General features: G+C 41.1%; 1 protein-coding gene across 12 annotated transcripts in view; it reads right to left on the bottom strand.

Moving 5' to 3' along the window:
• The window catches only part of ANK3 (ankyrin 3), a 670,144-nt gene that overhangs the window by 158,805 nt on the left and 490,929 nt on the right, over positions 1–20,410 (bottom strand). For all 12 annotated transcript variants that reach the window (XM_032842405.1, XM_032842415.1, XM_032842423.1 and 9 more), the window contains one exon: positions 5,249–5,347. In XM_032842405.1, the coding sequence (XP_032698296.1) occupies positions 5,249–5,347 (99 nt within the window). The remainder of the gene's footprint in view (positions 1–5,248; positions 5,348–20,410) is intronic.

Genomic DNA, 20,410 nt, shown 5'->3' with positions numbered 1-20,410 from the left:
GCCACAATCCTGAGATCAAAAGCTGTATGCTCCATGGACTAAGCCAGCCAGGCATCCCTGGAATTCTTAATATTTAAGAGTGAGAAGGATTTAAAAAAATTTTTTTAAAGGCAAAAGCTTTTTTTTTCCTTACAAGTTACTAATACTTGATATTCATATATTGATTTGATTAATAAAAAAAGATCTGACTAAAACAACACATTTCATTTCCTATCAATGTAGAAAGGAAATTTTTCCTCTTCCATCAGTCTGGTGCCCCCCTGTGTCTGTGATGAGGAAAGGCAAGGCAATGACCAACTCATCAACTAACGCCTGCCTCCGTTTAAATCAACTGGGATCAACGGCACAGTTAATCATGAATGGTAGGAATAAGTCAAAAATTCTTTAAAGAGTTGTGAGAAGAAATAAAGAAGCTCAAAGGTAAGTAGAGCCTTAAAAGCAGGTTGGAGGGATATTTAGCATCCGGTACTTATTTCCCAGGGAAGACAAAAATAAGGCATTAAGATGTCAGTCCTTTCGCGCATGCTTCCTTCAAATATGGAGGCAAAGTGGAGGAGCCTGGGAAATTTCTAGAGATTCCAATTGTCAAGAGAGGCTCTGTTCATCACTGTAACATAGTTTAACATATCTGGGGGTGGGCAGGAAGTGAGTGCAAATTCAGTTTCCAAAACACGTGTCATCGGTGAACTTTGAAAATAATGATGTATTAAATAGGCACTGATGACTCCGGGATTTCTGAATCCTCTGGGCCAAGTTATTTCCCATAATTTATCTATTAATGACATAAAATAGTAGATCAAGATAGAAACAGTGCAAGCCTTCCTCTAGCCGCCCTCACGGTACCATTCACTCACTGTGATATATTTCAACACAACACTAGTTGTGTTCCTTGCAAGTAAAATTTCATGGATTATAATTTCCCCAGATTCTGCGGCATATATAGAAAAATAAATATTCATGTAACTTTAAAGACTTCATACATGGTCAATCAGAATATTTCTGCCTAGGTGTGCCTGGTGGCTCAGTGCGTTGGGCCTCTGCCTTCAGCTCAGGTCATGATCTCAGGGTCCTAGGATCAAGCCCTGCATCGGGCTCTCTGCTCAGCAGGGAGCCTGCTTCCTCCACCCTCTGCCCACCTGCCTCTCTGCCTACTTGTGATCTCTCTCTCTGTGTCAAATAAATAAACAAAATCTTTAAAAAAAAGAATATTTTTGCCTAAAAAATTCCACTCTAACATTCTAAATCAAAGTAGACACTAACATGCAACAAAAGACGGGGACATTTCTCATTTGAGATCCTACCACCCACGAGCACATGTACATCTCCTTTCCTCCCTGCCAAGACATTCCTTTGCTTTATGTTCTGAATGGTGAAGTAAACAAAGAAACAAAATCTCAGAGATCAAATGATAGTCGTGGAGAGTAGAGATGGGAGGCAGTGCCAACAAAAGAAGAAAATTCTCTAACGATACACAAAATAACAATATATGAGTAGGTAAGTTATAGGGCATTGGAGAAGGAGGAGAGGAAAGTAAAGACCGTCTGCCCTAGGAAGAGGGGTCTTATTACAGACTGCCCCCTCATAAAGCTGAACATAGAGATCCAACACGACGGCTTTTCTTAGCTCAGAAAGATGAAAGCCTTGAGGAATTAGACAGATGGCCTTAAAGTCAGAAACACATTCATTCACTTAACATTCATTCAGGAAATGTGTCCGGGAGGTCTACTATGTGCCAGACACTAATTTAGGGGCTTGGGATACCACACCGAAGGAGGCAAAGTCCTTGCTTTCATTTTACCAAGGAGGGAGATAAGTACACAGGAAGAGAAGCTAACAAGGAGGCCTCTGTGAGAACAGAACACTGGGGTTAGAAAATGGGTGGATACCGCAGAGATATGGGACAAGGTGAGGGAACTCCATCTATGGGCACAGGAGTGAGGGTAGACCTGGTGTGTTCTGGAAAGCGGAAGCAGGCCAGCTGGCTAGAAGACAGTAGGGAGCAGAACAAGAGGAAAGGCAGGGAGGTGGTCAGATGCTGGTCAGGAATTTATTAGGGCAGGAGGCTACTTCTGAACAAACAGGGTAGATGTGACCTATACGTATCCATCCTTTCCCAAACTCTGAAGCAATTTAAAAGATAAATTCCACAAGGGCATGTATGCACACACCCCAAAACACACAGGAAAGGAAATAAAAACAGAGGTGTGATGTCTATACATTTTAGAATGTGAAAAGAGGGTTTAGTGTGTTAACACATCCAGCAGAAGAGAGAAGGTAGAATGCTAAGCATCTGTGGAAGGGTACATCAGCGGTGTTACTGGTTAATGTTTAACAACAACAGCTCTTTGAAAAAGAAAAACCCCAGGGCACCTGATTTGGCTCAGTGGGTTGAGCCTCTGCCCCCAGCTTGGGTCATGATCTCAGGGTCCTGGGATCGGGCCCTGCGTCGGGCTCTCTGGTCAGTGAGGAGCCTGCTTCCCCCTCTCTCTCTGCCTGCCTCTCTGCCTACTTCTGATCTCTCTCTCTCTGTCAAATAATAAAATCTTTTTTAAAAAAAAGAAAAAAGAAAAACCCCAATATATGGCATTTGTCAATCCCCATGGTGCGAAGAACCCCACTATGACTGATTTCGAGCCTTCAACATGATGTCACTGAATATAGAACTGGAAAAAGATGTACACAATAGGCTCAATGATGTGGCTCCAACCCACTGGGTAAAATAAAGACAGGTGATTGATTTCTCAGATGCCCCAAAGGCAGGGCAGATGGAAACACGACACAACTTGGAAGATAAAGATGAGGCTTGGAGTCAAAAGCAGGATTGGTTCACCTGTGTATGGAGCAGTCAGGTTTCCAGGTCCTTTGGACCTCACAAAGCAAGAGGATTGCCTCCTTGTCCCTTTCAGGAAATCAGGAGTTTAGTTTCTGGAGAAACTGAAGCAGAGCGATTCTGGATGCAGAAGCCCGGGCAGTGGCAGTGGTGAGGCTCTGGAGTGATACCAGGTGCTCACAGAAAAAGGAAGGCTGGCAATGGGTGTCAAGAGTGTGGTCTCTCCAGTTAGACTGCCTGGGTTCAAATTTGTGTTCTGACATGAGCTGAGCTCTCTTGAGAAAGTTATTTTAACTCTTTGGGTCTCAGTTGCCTCATCTATAAAAAGGGCCTAACAGTAAAACTGGTGCCTCATCGTGAGGATTCAGTGGGTCCATACATGTAAAGTGCTTAGACACCACGTAAGTATTCGTTATCACTACCGTGATTGATGTATGCATAGAGAACTAGGAAAATGACAGCCCCTTTCCTTTTTCTTACTCGGAATGTACTGACACAGCTTCTACACTGTAAAACATTGGCAGATTCGTCTCTCAAAATAACTGAACTTGCCAGAAAAAAAGGGCAACTAATCGTGACATGGGGGGACGTGTACGGCCCACCACCAGTGGAGCCCTGCCTACACTCGCATAGAGTTTCCACTCAAATGTTAGTGCCTGACACTGATGGTGGGGTACAGACATCTGTGGGAAATCCCAACATGAAAGAGAGAGAGACAAAACCAACACAGAGAAAAAAGATATTGTGAGGAATAAGAGACAGAAGAGAGGAAAAAATTAAAGGGAAATTATCTGGGGTGTTCTCAGAAAGGTAATAGACTATAGTGCATTCATTAAACAAGAACCGGATGCTTTAAGAAAAGAAGTTATCAGAGAACAAGAAAATGTTCTTGCCCATTATAAGCACAGAAGAAAAAAAACAAGGAAATATCTTGGAAAGAAAGAAAAGACAATGAGATGAACAAAAGGGAGAAAAGACGGAGACAGCAATTTTATTTTTAGCTATGCCTTATTGTTTTGATGAAATGAAAATTAATTTTGAAGAGAACAGGATTTTTAGGCAGGAGGTGACACGGTTTGGTTGACATGATCTGGCTACTTTGTTGTGCACTGGGAAGGGGCGGGAGAGGACCATGGCGGGACTGGGGTACCCGTAAGGAAGCTGTTGCAGGATCCATTTAGTGGTGAGGTGACTCAGAAGAAAGCAGTAGAGGTGGAAAAAAGATAGATACAGACTTCTTGAAAGGACAAAGCAGAAACAGAAGGGCTTAGATGAGAAGAACTCGAAAGGCCAAGGTGTCATCACACACAATGAAATACTGTGGCTGTTTCAGACTGTTGGTAACACCTCACTTGGTTATTAATGTAAACCCTGCGTTTCAAAAGAGTGAGGGAATTGTTCAGACCACCTCGACCCTGGTCCATCTCCACTAGGGCTGTTGAGGAAACACCGACCATAGTACTGGCAAAGAGGAGTAACGTGTGTTTTTGTTGTTTTGATGACATTTAGAAGTAAGGCTCTTTATAAAGCTTAATGCAGCTTCCAAGTATCACTGATCAGATTAACAAAAATTGTGGGACTCAGGTATTCCATATGTTTCAAAATTTATTTACAAATATTCTGTTATTAAATAGTGTCAAAGGCTTTATCATAAAAATCCAGAAGACATTTTATAAGACATTCATTTTGGGGCAATCATCATGCATTCTTTTTTTTTTTTTAAAGATTTTATTTATTTATTTGACAGAGAGAGATCACAAGTAGACAGAGAGGCAGGCAGAGAGAGAGAGAGGGAAGCAGGCCCCTGCTGAGCAGAGAGCCCGATGCAGGACTCGATCCCAGGACCCTGAGATCATGACCTGAGCCAAAGGCAGCGGCTTAACCCACTGAGCCACCCAGGTGCCCCTCATCATGCATTCTTTTTGCATATGTCAACTTCGCCAAAGGCCCAAGCAAGATGCCATCGTTCCAAAGTTTCCAGCCTTTATCAGTTTAATGATATCCTCTTTAATAATCTGTAAGCTCTCAAGAAATAAACCAAAGTGCGGGACAAAGAGAGCCAGTCCCCAGACTTTCAAGACTATAGATCTTATATTTTCTTTGACAAATAAGCAATGATTGATGAGCTATGAAAATTTCACAGAGTAAGATCAAGTAGTGAGTGTTCCCAAAATAAAGCAAAAACAAGCAACACACACAAAGACGACTTTGTGGCAGGGCGCACTCCATCAAAAGGCTTCAGAAACCCAAACTAATGTTAAGGTTCTCCACGATCTGAACTAGGCTACTCTTCACTGCTACGTTGGAACAGTATCATTTTTCTATGATTCAAAGGCAGTTAAATAAATAAGCTCAACAGGCAGTAAAGACATGCAAAGTGAAATACAGTCCACGTCCAAAAACTTGGGAAGAAATTACCTTGGTTTTTGAAAGAATGGGGGCTGCTCGGTCGAGCAGCATTTCCACCACCTGCTCATGGCCGCTCCTTGCTCCACAGTGCAGGGGCGTCAGACCATCCTGAGGAACAAAGGCAACATCTTCAGTTAGATTTGATGGGAAACTCCATAAATGCAGTGTCCTTCTTCAGGATTCGGTGCAACTTCCAACATGTTGTGGACCTGGGACTTTCAAACGTTTACTCACATATCTCAAAATAATTTCCTATTCCTAAGTAGAGAACTAAATTTTTCAAAAGTTTAAGCAGTTGTAAAATGCATAATTTCCCATATATTAGAATACTCACCATTAAAAATACGATTGTTTCACTACTCTTTCCATATCCAATGGAATTGACATACCATAAGTAATTTGATAACCACCATTTAAAAGAGTAAAAAATAAACTTTTACTATAGAAATTTATTTTTTTAAAGATCAACCTCATTTTATTTTCTTTTAAATTTAAGTTCAATTAGCCAACATATAGTACATCATTAGTTTCAGATGTAGAGTTCAATAATTCATGAGTTGCATGTAACTCCCACTCTCATCCTATCACGTGCCCTCCTTAACGTCCACCACCCAACTACCCCATCCCTCACCCACCGCCTCTCCAGCAACCCTCAGTTTGTTTCCTATAGTTAAGAATTTCTCATGGTTTGTCTCCCTCTCGGGTTGCTTCCCATTCAGTTTTCCCGCCCTTTTCCTGTGATCCACTGCACTATTTCTTATATTCCACATATGAGTGAAACCATATGATAAATGTCTTTCTGAATTATTTCCCTCAGCATAATACCCTCCAATTCCATCCATCTCAATGTAAATGCTAAGTATTCATCCTTTCTGATGGCTGAGTAATATTCCATTGTATATATGGACCACATCTTCTTTATCCATTCATCTGTCAACGGACATCGAGGTTCTTTCCATAGTTTGACTATTGTGGACACTGCTGCTATGAATATTGAGGTGCATGTGCCTCTTTGGATCTTTACATTTGTATCTTTGGGGTAAATATCTAGTAGTAAAACCGCTGAGTCGTAGGATAGTTCTATTTTTAACCTCTTGAGGAAACGCCACAGTTTTCCAGAGTGGCTGCAACAGTCTTCATTCCCACCAACAGTGTCGAAGGGTTTCTTTTCCTCCACACCCTCACCAACATTTGTTGTCTCTTTGTGTTTTTGATTATAGCCATTCTGACAGGTGTGAGATGATATATCATTTTAGTTTTGATTAGCATTTCCCTGATGATGAGTGATGTTGGGCATCTTTTCATGTGTCTGTTGGCCAAAGGATGTCTTCTTTGTAGAAATGTCTGTTCATGTCTTCTCCCATTTTTTAATTGTATTATTTGTTTTCTGGTGTCGAGGTATAAATTCTTTGTATATTTTGGATACTAACCAAAGGTGTCATTTGATCAGAGGTGTCATTTACATTTTCTCCCACTCATTAGATTGACTTTTAGTTTTGTTGTTTACTTTTCTTTGCAGAAGCTGGTTATTTTGATGTAGTTCCAACAGTTTATTTTTGCTCTTGTTTTCCTTGCCCAGGTGATGAATCTAGAAAAATGTTGCTTTGGCCAATGTCGGAGAAATTATTGCCTGTGCTCTCTTCCAGGTTTCCATGGTTCCAGGCCTCACATTTATGTCCTTAATTTTTGAGTTTATTTCTGTGTATGGTATAAGAAAGTAGTCCAGGTTCATTCTTCTGTATGTAGCTGTCCAGTTTTTCCAACACTATTTGTTGAAGAGATTTTTCCCATTGCATATTCTTGCCTCCTTTGTCAAAGATGAATTGACCATATAATTACGGGTTTATTTCTGGGCTCTCTGTTCTGTTCCATTGATATATGTGTCTGTTTTGGTGCCAGTACCATACTGTTGTGATTACTACAGCTTTGTAGAATATCTTGAAATCTGGGATTGTGATGCCTCCATTTTTCTTTTCCAAGATTATTTTCACTATTTGAGGTCTTTTGTGGTTCTGGACAAATGTTAGGATTGTTTGCTCTAGTGAAAAATGCTGTTGGTATTTTGATAGGGACTGCAGTAAGCCTGTAGATTGCTTTGGGTAATATGGACATTTTAACAATATTTGTTCTTCCAATCCATGAGCATGGAATATCTTTCCATTTATTTGTATCATCTTCAATTTATTTCATCCATGTTTTATAGTTTCCAGAGTACAGCTCTTTTTTACCTTCTTGGTTAAGTTTATCCCCAGGCATTTTATTATTTTTGGTACAAACACCATCCCAATGTTTTTTTTTATGAATGTTAGTGCTGAGACATCTCCTCTGCATAAGTAAGTAGATGGACTTTGTTAAAGCAGCGTCACTAATTCTGTGAACTCCTGAATTACATGCCAAAATCGCCTACACTGCAAAGATTTTTTTCAATGACGCATCATAATACAACTCCTTTAGGTCCTTCATTTTTGTTAGCAGCAGCAGCAGCAGGATTTCTAACCATCCAATGAGCAGAATTTGTTTCTCAGTCATTAGAGTCACACCGTTGTGAACATGACACTGATATCCTGAACTCTTTGCCTTGCTCTACTCTGTCCCCATTTGTCCCCAGGTTTTGCACCCTGGGGCCAGGTGTGTGAGAGTTAGTTAGGTCTTTCTTTAGTGCTAGGGTAGAAGGACTGTTGTACTACATGTTTGGTGGGAAAGCCTGGGAACGGAGGAGTGGAAAGTTATTCACTCAAAACTATCTAAGTGGCCCCAAACTCTAGGGAGAGTTTTTACACACCCACCTTACGTGTTCCCCAACTTGAAGACTCCCACGGTTGACAATGCCTACCCAAAAGACAGTTACATTTTAAAGTACATCAGAATGTAATTCAGTGTGTTCAAATCACTTCTAGATTGTATGAGCAGATCTTGAAAATAACCGTAATTATCCTAATGTATATTTGGTGAGGTACAATCCTATTTCTAACCTACCAGACACATCCCAGAATTAAGTCCTTAAAAAATGAAATTTGAATCACAAGCATTGCATGACCTCATTTGATCATGCTGTGAACATGAAAGCATTCTGCCTTTTATGCTGATTTAAAACATTTGCTCTTATAAACCAAAGTAAAACAATGTATAGACTTTTAAGTTGGAAAGAGCATTTCGCTAATAAAAACAGATAAAATAAAAATCACTATAATGTCTAAGTGTCTTCCCAATAATGTAAAACCTGAAAATATCTGAAGGAGAAATAATCATTACCTCTATCCTCTACCACACACACAGAAACACTCCACACAGACCCATTTATATTGTCTTTTATGAACTGAAAGGTCAAATCTGTTTTTTTCATTTTTGCGTAAGTAGATTCTAAGACACAAGAGGTGACAGAATATGTGCAGACGTGTTCAAACTAAGGTCACACAGAAAAAATAATTATTTTAGCCCAACTCATTTATCCTCGAAGATCACCTTCCCCCAAACAAACTCCTACACACTGAACGCAAAGTGTCTGGCTCATTAAGTGCAAAACCTCGACTCCTCGATCCTTTGAAACATGCTGTTTCTTACAGACGTACGTTTTTACCTGTTTCATTTTTTAAGTTTTAATTATGGAAAATTTCAAACCTATTTCCGATAAAAGTAGACTGAACGGCGTTAATGGGCCTCTTGGTGTGTGGTGCTCAGTGTCAGCCGTCACCTTCCTGATCAAGCTTGATTTCTCCACAGGCCTGACCTTTTCTCTTCTCTTAGATCACTGTGAAGCCAGTCCAAGCTCGAAACCATCTGATCCTCACAACTACTCTGATACAGAAGGCACAATCTTCATGTGATACATGAAGACTCGAAGGGTTCCAACAGGTTTAGTGACTCATCCGAGGTGGCACATGCTGACTGCAGTACTAGGCCAGACGGTGCGGGACAGACAAGGCATGTCTTGGGAGGAGTTGTTACGACAAAGACCCTCGGCTCAGACTTCCAGCCACCCTGAACCTTCCTTTATCTACATTCTGCAGCTGCTGCCTCTGATCTCTGGTGTTTATTTATTAAAAACTCACTGACTCCAGAGACGCGGCTGGGGAAGGTAATTTTTTCATCAGCGCAAGAGCGGTGAAACACCATTGTCCCCAGCCATTGTTCTTATTATCACCTGGTTTCAATGATCAAGTCAGCTGCTTCCCCAGGGCTGAGATCTTCAGTTCCCAGCTAACTGCAAAGATCGACCTGAAGCATGGCTTTTTCAACTGGACTTTGACTTGCAGTATTTTTAACACTGATCGTGAGTAGCTGTCTCCTTTGGATCTTCTGCAAATTTGCTCTGCAACTTTTCAAAAGTGCAGGACTTCAAACAGCCAAGATCCCAGTAGGAGAGCTGCCTCATCAGGGAGCTGTACAAGATGTCAGGGCTGCCCGACCCGGCTGCGGGGACATTCACAGGTCAGTGGAGAGCTGGTGCCCAGGGTTAATGCAAGGTCTTCAGCGTCATGGTGTTTACAGTGACAAAGAAGACAGCTGCCCGGCCAGCCTGCAGTGAGACTGAAGGGTATCTGCCATGTCCTGCTTCACACTTAGTTCAGTTTAAAAAAAAAAAAAAAGGAAAATTAGCCAGCACAGAGTTGACTTAATACCGATATTTTGGACAAAAATTAAATATTTAAATTTCCAGGGCACCTGGGTGGCTCAGTAGCTGAAGCAGCTGCCTTTGGCTCAGATCGTGATCCCAGGGTCCTGGGATCCAGCCCTGTGTCGGGCTCTCTGCTCGGCGGGGAGCCTGCTTCTCCTCCCTCTGCCCTTCCCTCTCTTGCGCTCTCTATCTTTCTCAAATAAATGGTCTTTCAAAACATTTAAATTTCAAACTAATTTCTTTTGCTTCGAAATGGGTGAGGTTTATCATTCACGTTTCTGGAGCCCTGCGTTCGGGGACCATCCACAACTGCCACTCATTCCCCGGCCAAGCCTCTGTTCCCTGGGTTAACAGGGACAGCCTTCCCCGAGTGCCCCTCCTTCCCACCCGGTCCACAAACCCTCTGTAGCTCTTTGTCTTCTTGCTTCTCTGCATTGCCCACATGGGGTACCTGCACGGACTCCTCTTCCCACTTTCTCCAAGATCCCAGTGTGTACCGTTTGAAAGTCCTGTGTTCTTAGGAGGTTTTTCCAAAACTGGACACAAGCATCCCATCTGCAGGGCATCTGCCTTATTTTATCTGTACTTCTTTTGAGGAACCTCGAACTTTTTGCTGAGTCTTAGTCCTTGGTGAACAGGCATTATCCTTTCAATGAGTCTGCTTCTGAGCACAAGGCCACTTAGTTTAAGGGATATTTGACCGTCACAGGGAGGGTAACTCAGTACTGTATCCGTGAAAGCGGCTTATTGGAAATGAGTGAATGAACGCATGGAGAGACCAAGTAAATGGGCTTGGGTGCCAGTCTTTCAAAAAAGGTTTTCTAGTTAGCTGGTTAAAAATCCCTTTCCTTGTTATCCTTTTTGTTTAGGACTAGATTTACCTTGTACTTCAGGAGTGCTATATTTTGTCTTTCTTTCTAGAAAAATAAAACTCTCAATAAAAAAATGATTTTAAAATGTGATGAAAGACTGACGAGTCTCACTCTCAGAGTAAGCAAAATGTCAGAGGAGTTGTTCTAAATAAGATATTTTCCTCTTACTTAGAATACTACAAGCTTAACAAAGGGAGCTCCTGTGGATCCCGTGGTTTGGAACACAGCAGCGATCCGGTGTACTCCTTTCCCTGAAACTAGAGCAGTGCTTTTTTCCAATACAAAATGAGGAATCTAACCTACTCCCAGCACAGTGTTACTTAGAATGGGTCCGGGACCAAAAAGCAGTTCTTCAACTGCATATGACAGTGCCGACCTCTGGATGGCAAATGCTTGACAAAGGCAATTCCCGGGGAGGCCGTCTCACGAATGGTGGCATGTGCGCTTGGATAGCAGAGAGGGAGAGAGGGATGCTGAGTTGCCATAGTAACGTTATGGGAGGGAAGGGAAATTGCATGGGTTTGTTGTTTTTTTTTTTTCCCCCCCAATTCCCCTGATTTTTAAAGCACTAACATAATGAACAAGTATCCCCTTGGGGAGAATTCTGAAGCAAAGCCAACTGGCTCATCCAGATCTCATATTTCACCTCGGTGACAGTAATCTTATTACTGAGGTGGGAAACTGTGCCTTATTGGCTGGACAAAATGCTCTCTTGTGTTAGCCTGAGAGCAAAACCTTGCACACTCGAAGGTCAAAAAGGCTTTCTTTCAGGTCCTGTTTTGCCGAAAAGCATGGAACAGGACATGAAGGCATCACCTCTAAGAACACTGCACCCAGAATATGTTCTTAACAGGCTGAACTTGCTCAAAGCCAATACTGAAGTGACACAAATTCTTGACATGGGAAATACTTTTTAAAATGGACATTTATTTTGACTTGTATGCTGTAGGTTCCTTTCTTTCCTTTCTCTAAGCAATAAATAAATAAATAAATAAATCTCACTCTAGAGAAGAAAAAGGAAATCAAGCAGAGAGAACTCTTTTCCTATATCATGGATGTAAAAGAGGATGTATATTTCACTGAAAACTGAAAACAGTGAAACACAAAGCAGGTACTTCCCCAGGAGGGGAGAGCTGTAACACGGCCAGAGAGAAGTCAAAGGGCAGCAACTGCCGTCCAACAGTAATGCTCTTCTCATATCTGCATTTTTTACCAAAACTTCTGACTGTATCCTCATTGTGTGTGTGTTCAGTGGTACAGATTTGACCAAGGAGGGAGTGTTATACCATTTTTTGAAAAACCCCTGTTGTTACAGGCACACTGTACTTGTGAACTTACTGAATCTTTACAACTCATGGGAAAGACACCAGAGTTCTACTTACAGATAAGAAAGCTCCTCCAGAGGGTGGAGGTACCTACTCAAGGTCACAGAACCTACTGGAGGTCACACACAAGGCAATGGCTGGACTCTTAATTTATACTTCGCCTTGCCTCCAGCTGAGGAATCGGATTCCCTCTACTGTCAAACAACCTCCTTTCATGATCTAGAATTCATTTCTGCCATTTATGTATGGGAGAGAGAAGTATCTCTTCCTAATTCCCTTCTTTGCTGTCCCTGTCATTCATTCTGTATGTGTAAATTAAACTAAAATAAGGCAAAATCCTTCTGTTGTTCTCTCTGCTTAGAAAACTATGGCTTCCTCTCTGAGCCTAGAACATACACCCTTATGCTATTTGTTGTGTATTTTCCCACTCTGTTCTTTGTGGGTTTTTTGTCCCTCCTTTTTTGTCTTCCTTTGGGTTAACTGAGCATTATTTAGTGTTCTAATCACTGAATCATTACACATCATTGGCTATCTCCTCCTTTGGCTTTTTAAATCAATCTTTTTTCTTTTTCTTTTAGTGGTTGCCCTAGGCATTACAATATATATCCTTAATTTAACACATCTACATAATATTATTATCAATCATGTACCACATAGTAATATTATATATGATATATTGAATTAATATTATATAACTTCACATATAATATGAAATTCTGCTATCATTTCCATTTACACTATTAGTTCTATCTTTTGTGCTATAAATATTAGATATTTAACCTCTACTACAAACCTAATAGATTGTTATTTTTCTTTAATCAAATTTCAAAGAATCTCTAAAAAGCAAAAATGTTCTCTATATTGATCTGCTTATGTATTACTTCCAACTTTTCCTTCCATTTTTTAGATCCACATTTCCATTTGCTATCATTTCCCTTCAGAATGAACAACTTCCTTTAGTATTTCTTTTTGTGTGGGTTTGATGTTTTCTCAACTATTGCTTATCTGAAACTGCATTTTGCTCTTATTGTGAATTTGTTTACAGGATATAAGTTCTAGGTTAACAGAGATTTTTCATTTAGTACCTGAAAATGTTCCATTGCCTTTTGGCCTCCAGTGTTTCTTTTCTTTTTCTCTTTTTTAAAGATTTTATTTATTTATTTGAAAGAGTGAGAAAGCATGAGCAGGGGGAGGGGCAGAGGGAGAAGCAAACTCACCCTTAAGCAGGGAGCCCGATGCGGGACTCGATCGCAGGACCCTGGGATCACGACTTGAGCTGAAGGCAGAGGCTTAAATGACTGAGCCACCCAGGTACCCCTGGCCTCCAGTGTTTCAGATAATAAATTAGATTACAGTCTCATCATTATTTTTCAATTTATAATGTGTCTTCTTCTCTGGCTGTCTAGATTTTTTTCCCTTTGATATTTAGCAGCTTTGGTATGATGTGCCTCTGTGTGGTTTTCTTCGTATCTATCCTCCATGGGGTGTGCTGTGCCTCCTGAGTCCAGAGCTTGCAGTTTATGATTGAAGTGGAAATCTTTTCTACTCCATTCTCTTTCTCCTCTGCTTCTTGGGCTGCTTGCTAGTATTCCACAGGTTGCTGATATGGTGTTAACTTGATTTTTAACCTTTTTGCTTTCCGTTCTACAGTTTGGATGATTTTTATAATGACTTCAAGTTCACCAATTCTTTCTCACTTTGCCTTCAATGTGTTCTTTATCCCATCCAGTGATTTTTTAAAAAATTTAGATATTGTTTTTTTAGTTCTAAGATTTATTTTTTTAAAGATTTCTTTATTTCTCTTGAATTTTTTTCTTTTTTTGCCTTACTGATTTTATCTATCTTTTCCTTCAGATCTTTAACATTTTTATCATAGTTAATTTAAAGTCTAGTAAATCCAACATCTAAGTCATCTATGGGTTGTTTTTTTTTTAAGATTTTATTTACTTATTTGACAGACAGATCACAAGTAAGCAGAGAGGCAGGCAGAGAAAGAGAGGAGGAAGCAGGCTCCCCGCTGAGCAGAGAGCCCAATGCGGGGCTCGATCCTAGGACCCTGGGATCATGACCTGAGCCGAAGGCAGAGGCTTTAACACACTGAGCCACCCAGGCGCCCCTCTTGTTCTTATTACATAACTTTTACATATTACATAACTTTTCCTTTGGACTGCAAGTCAGATTTTGTTCTTCCTCTTGTGTGTACTAGTAATTTTTAAATTATAAGTCAAATTTAAATTAAATACTGGATATTATGAGTAATATGCTACAAAGACTGATCTTATAGACATGGTTTTAGGTTTTCAATGGCAAGTCTGTTTTAGTTTTGTCCTTATTCCAAGAGTAATCCCTTTAGACTTGGGACACAGCTATAACTTCTAAGATGCAGTTCTTGTAGAGTTAATAAAAAGCCAAAGATGTTTACCAAGCCTCCCTGATGTGGTGATTGTCTTCCTTGCAACAGGCACTGCTGAACTTTCCTCTCAGCTTCCGATTTTTTTACCTGTTGTTTCCCTCTGGCCTCCTTGGTGTTTCAAACACACAAAAACTATGTGTTTCCCCTGCAAACACACATAGTTCAGGGCTCAGCTAAGGATTGTGGGGAGTTGTTAGATTGACTTCAGTGCTTTATTTGTGGTAACCTCCTTTCAGTGATTCATCCCTGAATATCCAGCCACTCTTACAGCCCCAAACGTGATCCTCTGACCTCAAGACAATAACATTGTGACTGTCTCCATGAATTGTAGGACAGTACCTGTCTTATAAATAGAGATCTCATCTTATGATTTTTAGTTGTTTCAAAAGTTGAATTCACTCCAATTTATGCCAAGTTTTGATTACTTTTCAGTGCCTTCCAAACACATTTTAAAAACTATTTTTCCAGAGTTTATGATTTCTACCATCATTACTTCAAGTCAAACTCTAATACAGTTGAGTAAAAACATGAATATGTGACTTCTACACACTCTGCCATCACAGTTTATATTTGTTTCTATCACACACTACTTCAGGAATATTCTTTCTGTAAATAGATAAGAGACTTCTTGAATTTTCAGCAGGTAGAAAATGAATACCTTATTGTAAACTATGACTTTAAATATATCAAGTTGCTTTTTATATAGTCCTTAGAAGATGTTACATGGAAAAAATTCAAATTAAAGTTGACACTTAAAAAAATAATAATGACTTATTTATTTATCTTATCTTTCCTTTGGGAAGGAGTATAATTGAAGATACTTACTGTTGATAACTATCGAGTTCTTGTGTGCCTAATGGATGTAGAGTTATTTAAAAGAAATAAGGTTACTGAGCATTACTGACTTACATCACAAGAAAATAGGAGAAAGAGCAGAGTACTTGCTGGGCACCATGGTGCACTTAGAACCACAGCAATTAATGAAAATAACACCTGTCCTGAGCCTGCTCTGCAGATTCTTCACGGCAGCCTAGCTTCAGGGGCACCCAAAATTTACCCAATACCTTTATATTTCTAATTTCGTAAGGGAAATGGGGTTTCCCATATGCTGTAAAATCATTAGGGGAGAGAGAAATAGACAGAGAGACACAGAATGGGAGAACACGCTCCCGTCATGTCCTCAGAACTCTTTGCAACTCTCAAAAGCATTCTTTCCTTTAAAGAGATTTTCATGTTTTGAAAGCTAAGGGCATTTCATGATTACTTGTACTTTCTTTTCTTTTCTTTTTTTTTAAAATATTAAGACCTAATTTTTTTTTAGAGCACTTTAAGGTTTATAGCAACATTTAGATGTCATTATGCTTCTTTGAATTCAAATAAATTTTAATTAACTTTTAATATTTGTAATGTAAAAATTAAAAATTAATCTACTTTCAAATGACATAAATATTTTCAAATTCATCTTGATTAATGTTCAAACAGAATATTTTACATTATTTCACATGCTCTTATCAACATGTCTATGTTGAAACTCTAAGGAGAAAGTATTGTATGGGAATTTTCTCTTTGATGGAGACTATTTTATGACCATAAAATATTTAATATTTTCTTTAAGGATTTATTTTTTGGCAACGCAATACACTTCGGGAAATAAAACAGAAAGCAAAAGTCAATAAAAATATTACTTTTTTCTTTGTATTTAACCTGTAAAATAGAACCAGTTGCATTTCTGGGAAAGAACAGGCTAAAATTACAGGGCACCCAAGTGTCCCCTGACACCTTCCCAGAATACTAAGAATTTAACAACCAACAAATTTGAGGTATTTTGAAAAAACCCTTTATCGGGGCGCCTGGGTGGCTCAGTGGGTTAAACCTCTGCCTTCTGCTTAGGTCATGATCCCAGGGTCCTGAGAATGAGCCCTGCATCGGGCTCTCTGCTCAGAGGGAGCCTGCTTCCCCCTCTCTCTGCCTGCCTCTCTGCCTACTTGTGATCTCTCTCTGTCAAATAAATAAATTAAGGAAAAAATCTGAAAAAAAAAAAAAAAAAGAAAAAGAAAAAAGTAAACCCTTTACCTACTTGCACACAAATCTTTCTGCATTCTTATAAATCAATTGGAAGCCATTAACTTCAGGGAGCAAAATTACATCACCAAAGGATCAGTATAAAGTCAAGAAAATTAAGAACTTTTGGCAAATTAACACTAAGGAGAGTATCTTTTATTTTTATATATTCAGTGAATACTTATTAAACACCTAGGGTAGGTGTGCCTGGGTGGCTCAGTGGGTTAAGCCTCTGCCTTCGACTCAGGTCATGATCTCAGGGTCCTGGGATTGAGCCCCACATTGGGCTCTCTGCTCAGCAGGGAGCATGCTCCCCACTCTGTCTCTGCCTGCCTCTCTGCCTACTTGTGATCTCTCTCTCTCTCTGTGTCAAATAAATAAATAAAATCTTAAAAAAAAATAAAAATAAACACCTGGGGTATGCCAGGAAGTATGCTAAGTGCTACAGATACTAAGATGAATGTGTGCATCTGAGGGTCAAGGTGGAGCCGTGGATGTGATGTGGTAGTAATGGGACTGTATGTGGATGCAGACAGTGGCACCTGCTAGCACAACTGGAAGCTGGCAGAGGTGTGATTAGAGCAGCGTTCTCGGAGCACTGGCATTACTGACTCTACCTGGCACTCCGCCATCTTTTCGGAAGCACTAAACACAAGCATAGCTGCCTTTAATATCGGGTACAGAAGAGCCAGGGAAAAGAGAGAACACGGAAGATGATACAAAGTCTTAAAATGGTTCTGATTCGGGTCCCCATTGAGCCTTTGATTTGGCTGCGAGTTGATGCAAAGGAAAAGGAAAATGACAAGACACCACCCATTGCAAAGTATCTTCCTTCAAGAAATATATATGCTCAGCTTTACACAAAGCTAGAGTTAAGTGGAAAAATAAAAAAAAAAAAAAACCAACAGGCTATCACGAGTAGCCATTCTTTGCAAAGCATTTTAGTCTATATCAAGCTATTAAAATCTTGTTGAAAAAAATAAACACATTTCAAAAATTATTTAAAATTAGGATCTGTATATAGACCAGAGTGGAAAAATCTGCCTTGATATTTGTTCATATCTCAGCACATCTGCCGCCATTATTACAGAGATACTCAAACGTACTTATTCTTGTCTATTCTGCGGGAGAATAAGATAACAGGCCAGGTGACGTTGGCAGCATTAAGAGGCTGAGAAAATAGGAAAAGCTTTCTTGAAAGGAATTAAATAGAAAAAGGACCACAGGCTTTGTGGCTCATCAGTTCCTAGCTAGACTCTTTCGGGAACATTCATGTATAAGCCTCTTCCCCAGTGTTTACTGAAATAAACTTGACCTGGAACACTGTGCAAGTTTCGGTTATACCCGTGATGATCTGATTGCTCTATTTACCTACTTATACATATATGTATGTATGTGTACACACACACATGCACACACACACACACGAGTGAGATGCTTTCCATTTCATTTCAACCTTTTCATTTCATTTCATTCAACCTTTTCCATTAACGTTCCTTAACACATTCTTCACCTTACGTAAACCTTGCTGTTGTTATGGTCAAGACACTAAAGGTCTACTTTCACGGCAACTTTTGCATATACAGTACAGGATGGTTCACTATAGTCAGCAAGATCAACCTTAGATAACTGAATAGATACACCCTGTAACTGGTACCCTCTGTCCACTCTGGTCAACATCTCCCCATTTCCTCTACCCCTCAGCCTCTGGCAACCACCTTTCTGCTTTTCTGTGGGTGTGATGTTTTTAGGTTCCACATCTCAGTGAGGACATGTAGTATTCGTCTCTGTCTGACTTATTTCACCTCCTATAATGCACCGAAGGTCCACTCACGTTGTTGCAAGTGGCAGGATTTCTCTTTATGTTTATGGCTGAATAATATTCCACATCCTGGAAATGCAACTGAAATGATGTATTAAAGCTTTATCAATTAATCAATAAAATGCTAGTGACTTTTTTTTTTTGCATAAAAAAAAACCACTGGCTACTTTTTCTTTAATATTTATTTCTTAAAAAAATTCAATTTCTGTTCCCAGGGGCACTTGTTTCTTTGTCTAGTTTCTTCCCCCTCCTGACCCTTACAACTCTTCAAATTTGTTTGGACTTAATTTGTTAAGTCCTCAGTAAGTTGCTCTTCTCCTTCTGGGACTCAACAATGGGTAGATTGTTTTCACATAGTGGTGCCTTTTTAGTCCTGCAGGTTTTCGTCATTCCTTTTCATTCTTCTCCCTTTTGCTCCTTTGCCTGGATAAGTGCAAAGGCCCTTGCTTCTGCTTGGTCTGGTCTGCTAATGGAACCCTCTTTTGTGGTCTTTGGTTCCATCACTGTCTTCTTTAGCTCCAAATTTCTGCTTGGTTCTCTTTTTATATTTTCTATCTCTGTTGAACTTTCCATGTTGTTCTTGTGTTTTTGCCCCTAATTTCATTAAACTGTTTTTACTATGTTTTCTTGTAGCTCTCTGAGCATCTTTAGAACAATTATTTTGAATCCTTTGTCAGGCAATTCCTGCATTGCCATTTCTCTGGGGTCCATTCTAGAAGTTTCCTGTGCTCCTTTGGGGGTGTTGTGTTGTCCTGACTCTTCAAGATCCTTGTAGCCTTGCATACAGATGTCCGCACATTTAAAGAACCAGTCGCCTCTTCCAGACTTTATGGGTTGACTTTGCTATGGAAAGACCTTCACCTGTGGGTAGGGACATGGTGGAATGTGCCATGAGCCCAGGCCTAGGGCTCATGGTGGAATGTGCCAAATGCTGGGTGTGTCCCAGAGGTATATGATGTCTTATCTGCTCAGGCCACTCAGGTCCACAGCACTGACAACTGTGTGGTTCCTGGCGAGCACTGTGGGAGGTCCTCAGTGGCACCTCCAGGGCCAGTGGCTGGGGGCTGGGGTGGGCAGTGATGGGGGCCGGAGCTGGTGGTGTGCACACGGTGGTAGGGGCCAGCTGTGGGTCTAGGTAGTGGCGGGGGCTGGTTTCAAACATACACAGAGTGGTGGGGACCAGGCCCAGCTCCAAAGGCCTGGGCCAGCTGCAGGTGTACCAGCGGCTGTGGGGACCGTGGTTGTCTCTGTGTCTTACTGGGGCTGCCAGGCCTCCCCACGGTGGTCTGCAGAAGAGACCGGCATGGGGGGTCAGATAAGGGGCAGGCAGGTACACAGCTTGAAAGACCGGCTGCAGGTGAGCTGAGTGGCACAGGCCAGTGACGGGAGACAGGGCCAGATCCAGCACTCAAACAGCTGTGGGGGCCCTGCCCTTAGCATGCACACCTGTGGCTGTGGGTCCCCCCCGACAGGTGTGTGCCTTGTTTGGATGCCACCAATGAGGGTCTGGTTGGGGCACAAAGGTGCACAGCTAGAAGGTTCCCTGAATGTGTGCCAAGTGGTGAAAGCCAGTGACTGGAGCAGAGACAAATTCAGCCCCACAAACTGCTGTAAGACCCTGCCTAGTTGGGATCTGCCACAGGCATGTGGACAGCAGTGAAGGCCGGGGTAGGGGTCAGGTCAGGTAGGGGAGGGGCTAGCCCCAAGTGTACACATGGTGATGGGGGTCCGCACAGGGTTCTAGGCCGCCATCTGGTACTTGTGCAGCCCCAGAGGCCTGGGCTGGCTGCTGGTGTGGACCCCTGGCTCCAGCAGCACGGGGTGGAGGCAGGTGGACATGGGGTATGGGCAGGGACAGGGATGGGGGTACTCAGGAGTCTGGAGACTTTGAATGTGCATAAAACCCAGAGAAATCCACAGGGGTCCCGCAGCAGTGAGAAAGCTGCTAAGGTCTTCTGCAAAGCAGGTCACTGGGAGCCAGTCACTCCTGCTGCATGGCTGGTTCTGGAAGCCCCTATGTTTCCTTGTTCCTTCCTCTCACTGGACTCTCCCTTTCCTGGGGA

This window comes from Lontra canadensis, unplaced genomic scaffold (assembly GCF_010015895.1).
Source record: "Lontra canadensis isolate GAN:19392208 unplaced genomic scaffold, GSC_riverotter_1.0 scaffold3, whole genome shotgun sequence".
In the NCBI taxonomy this organism is placed as follows: Eukaryota; Metazoa; Chordata; class Mammalia; order Carnivora; family Mustelidae; genus Lontra; species Lontra canadensis.
Note: the sequence above shows the minus strand (reverse complement) of the source record. Positions and strands in the feature narration are given on the sequence as shown.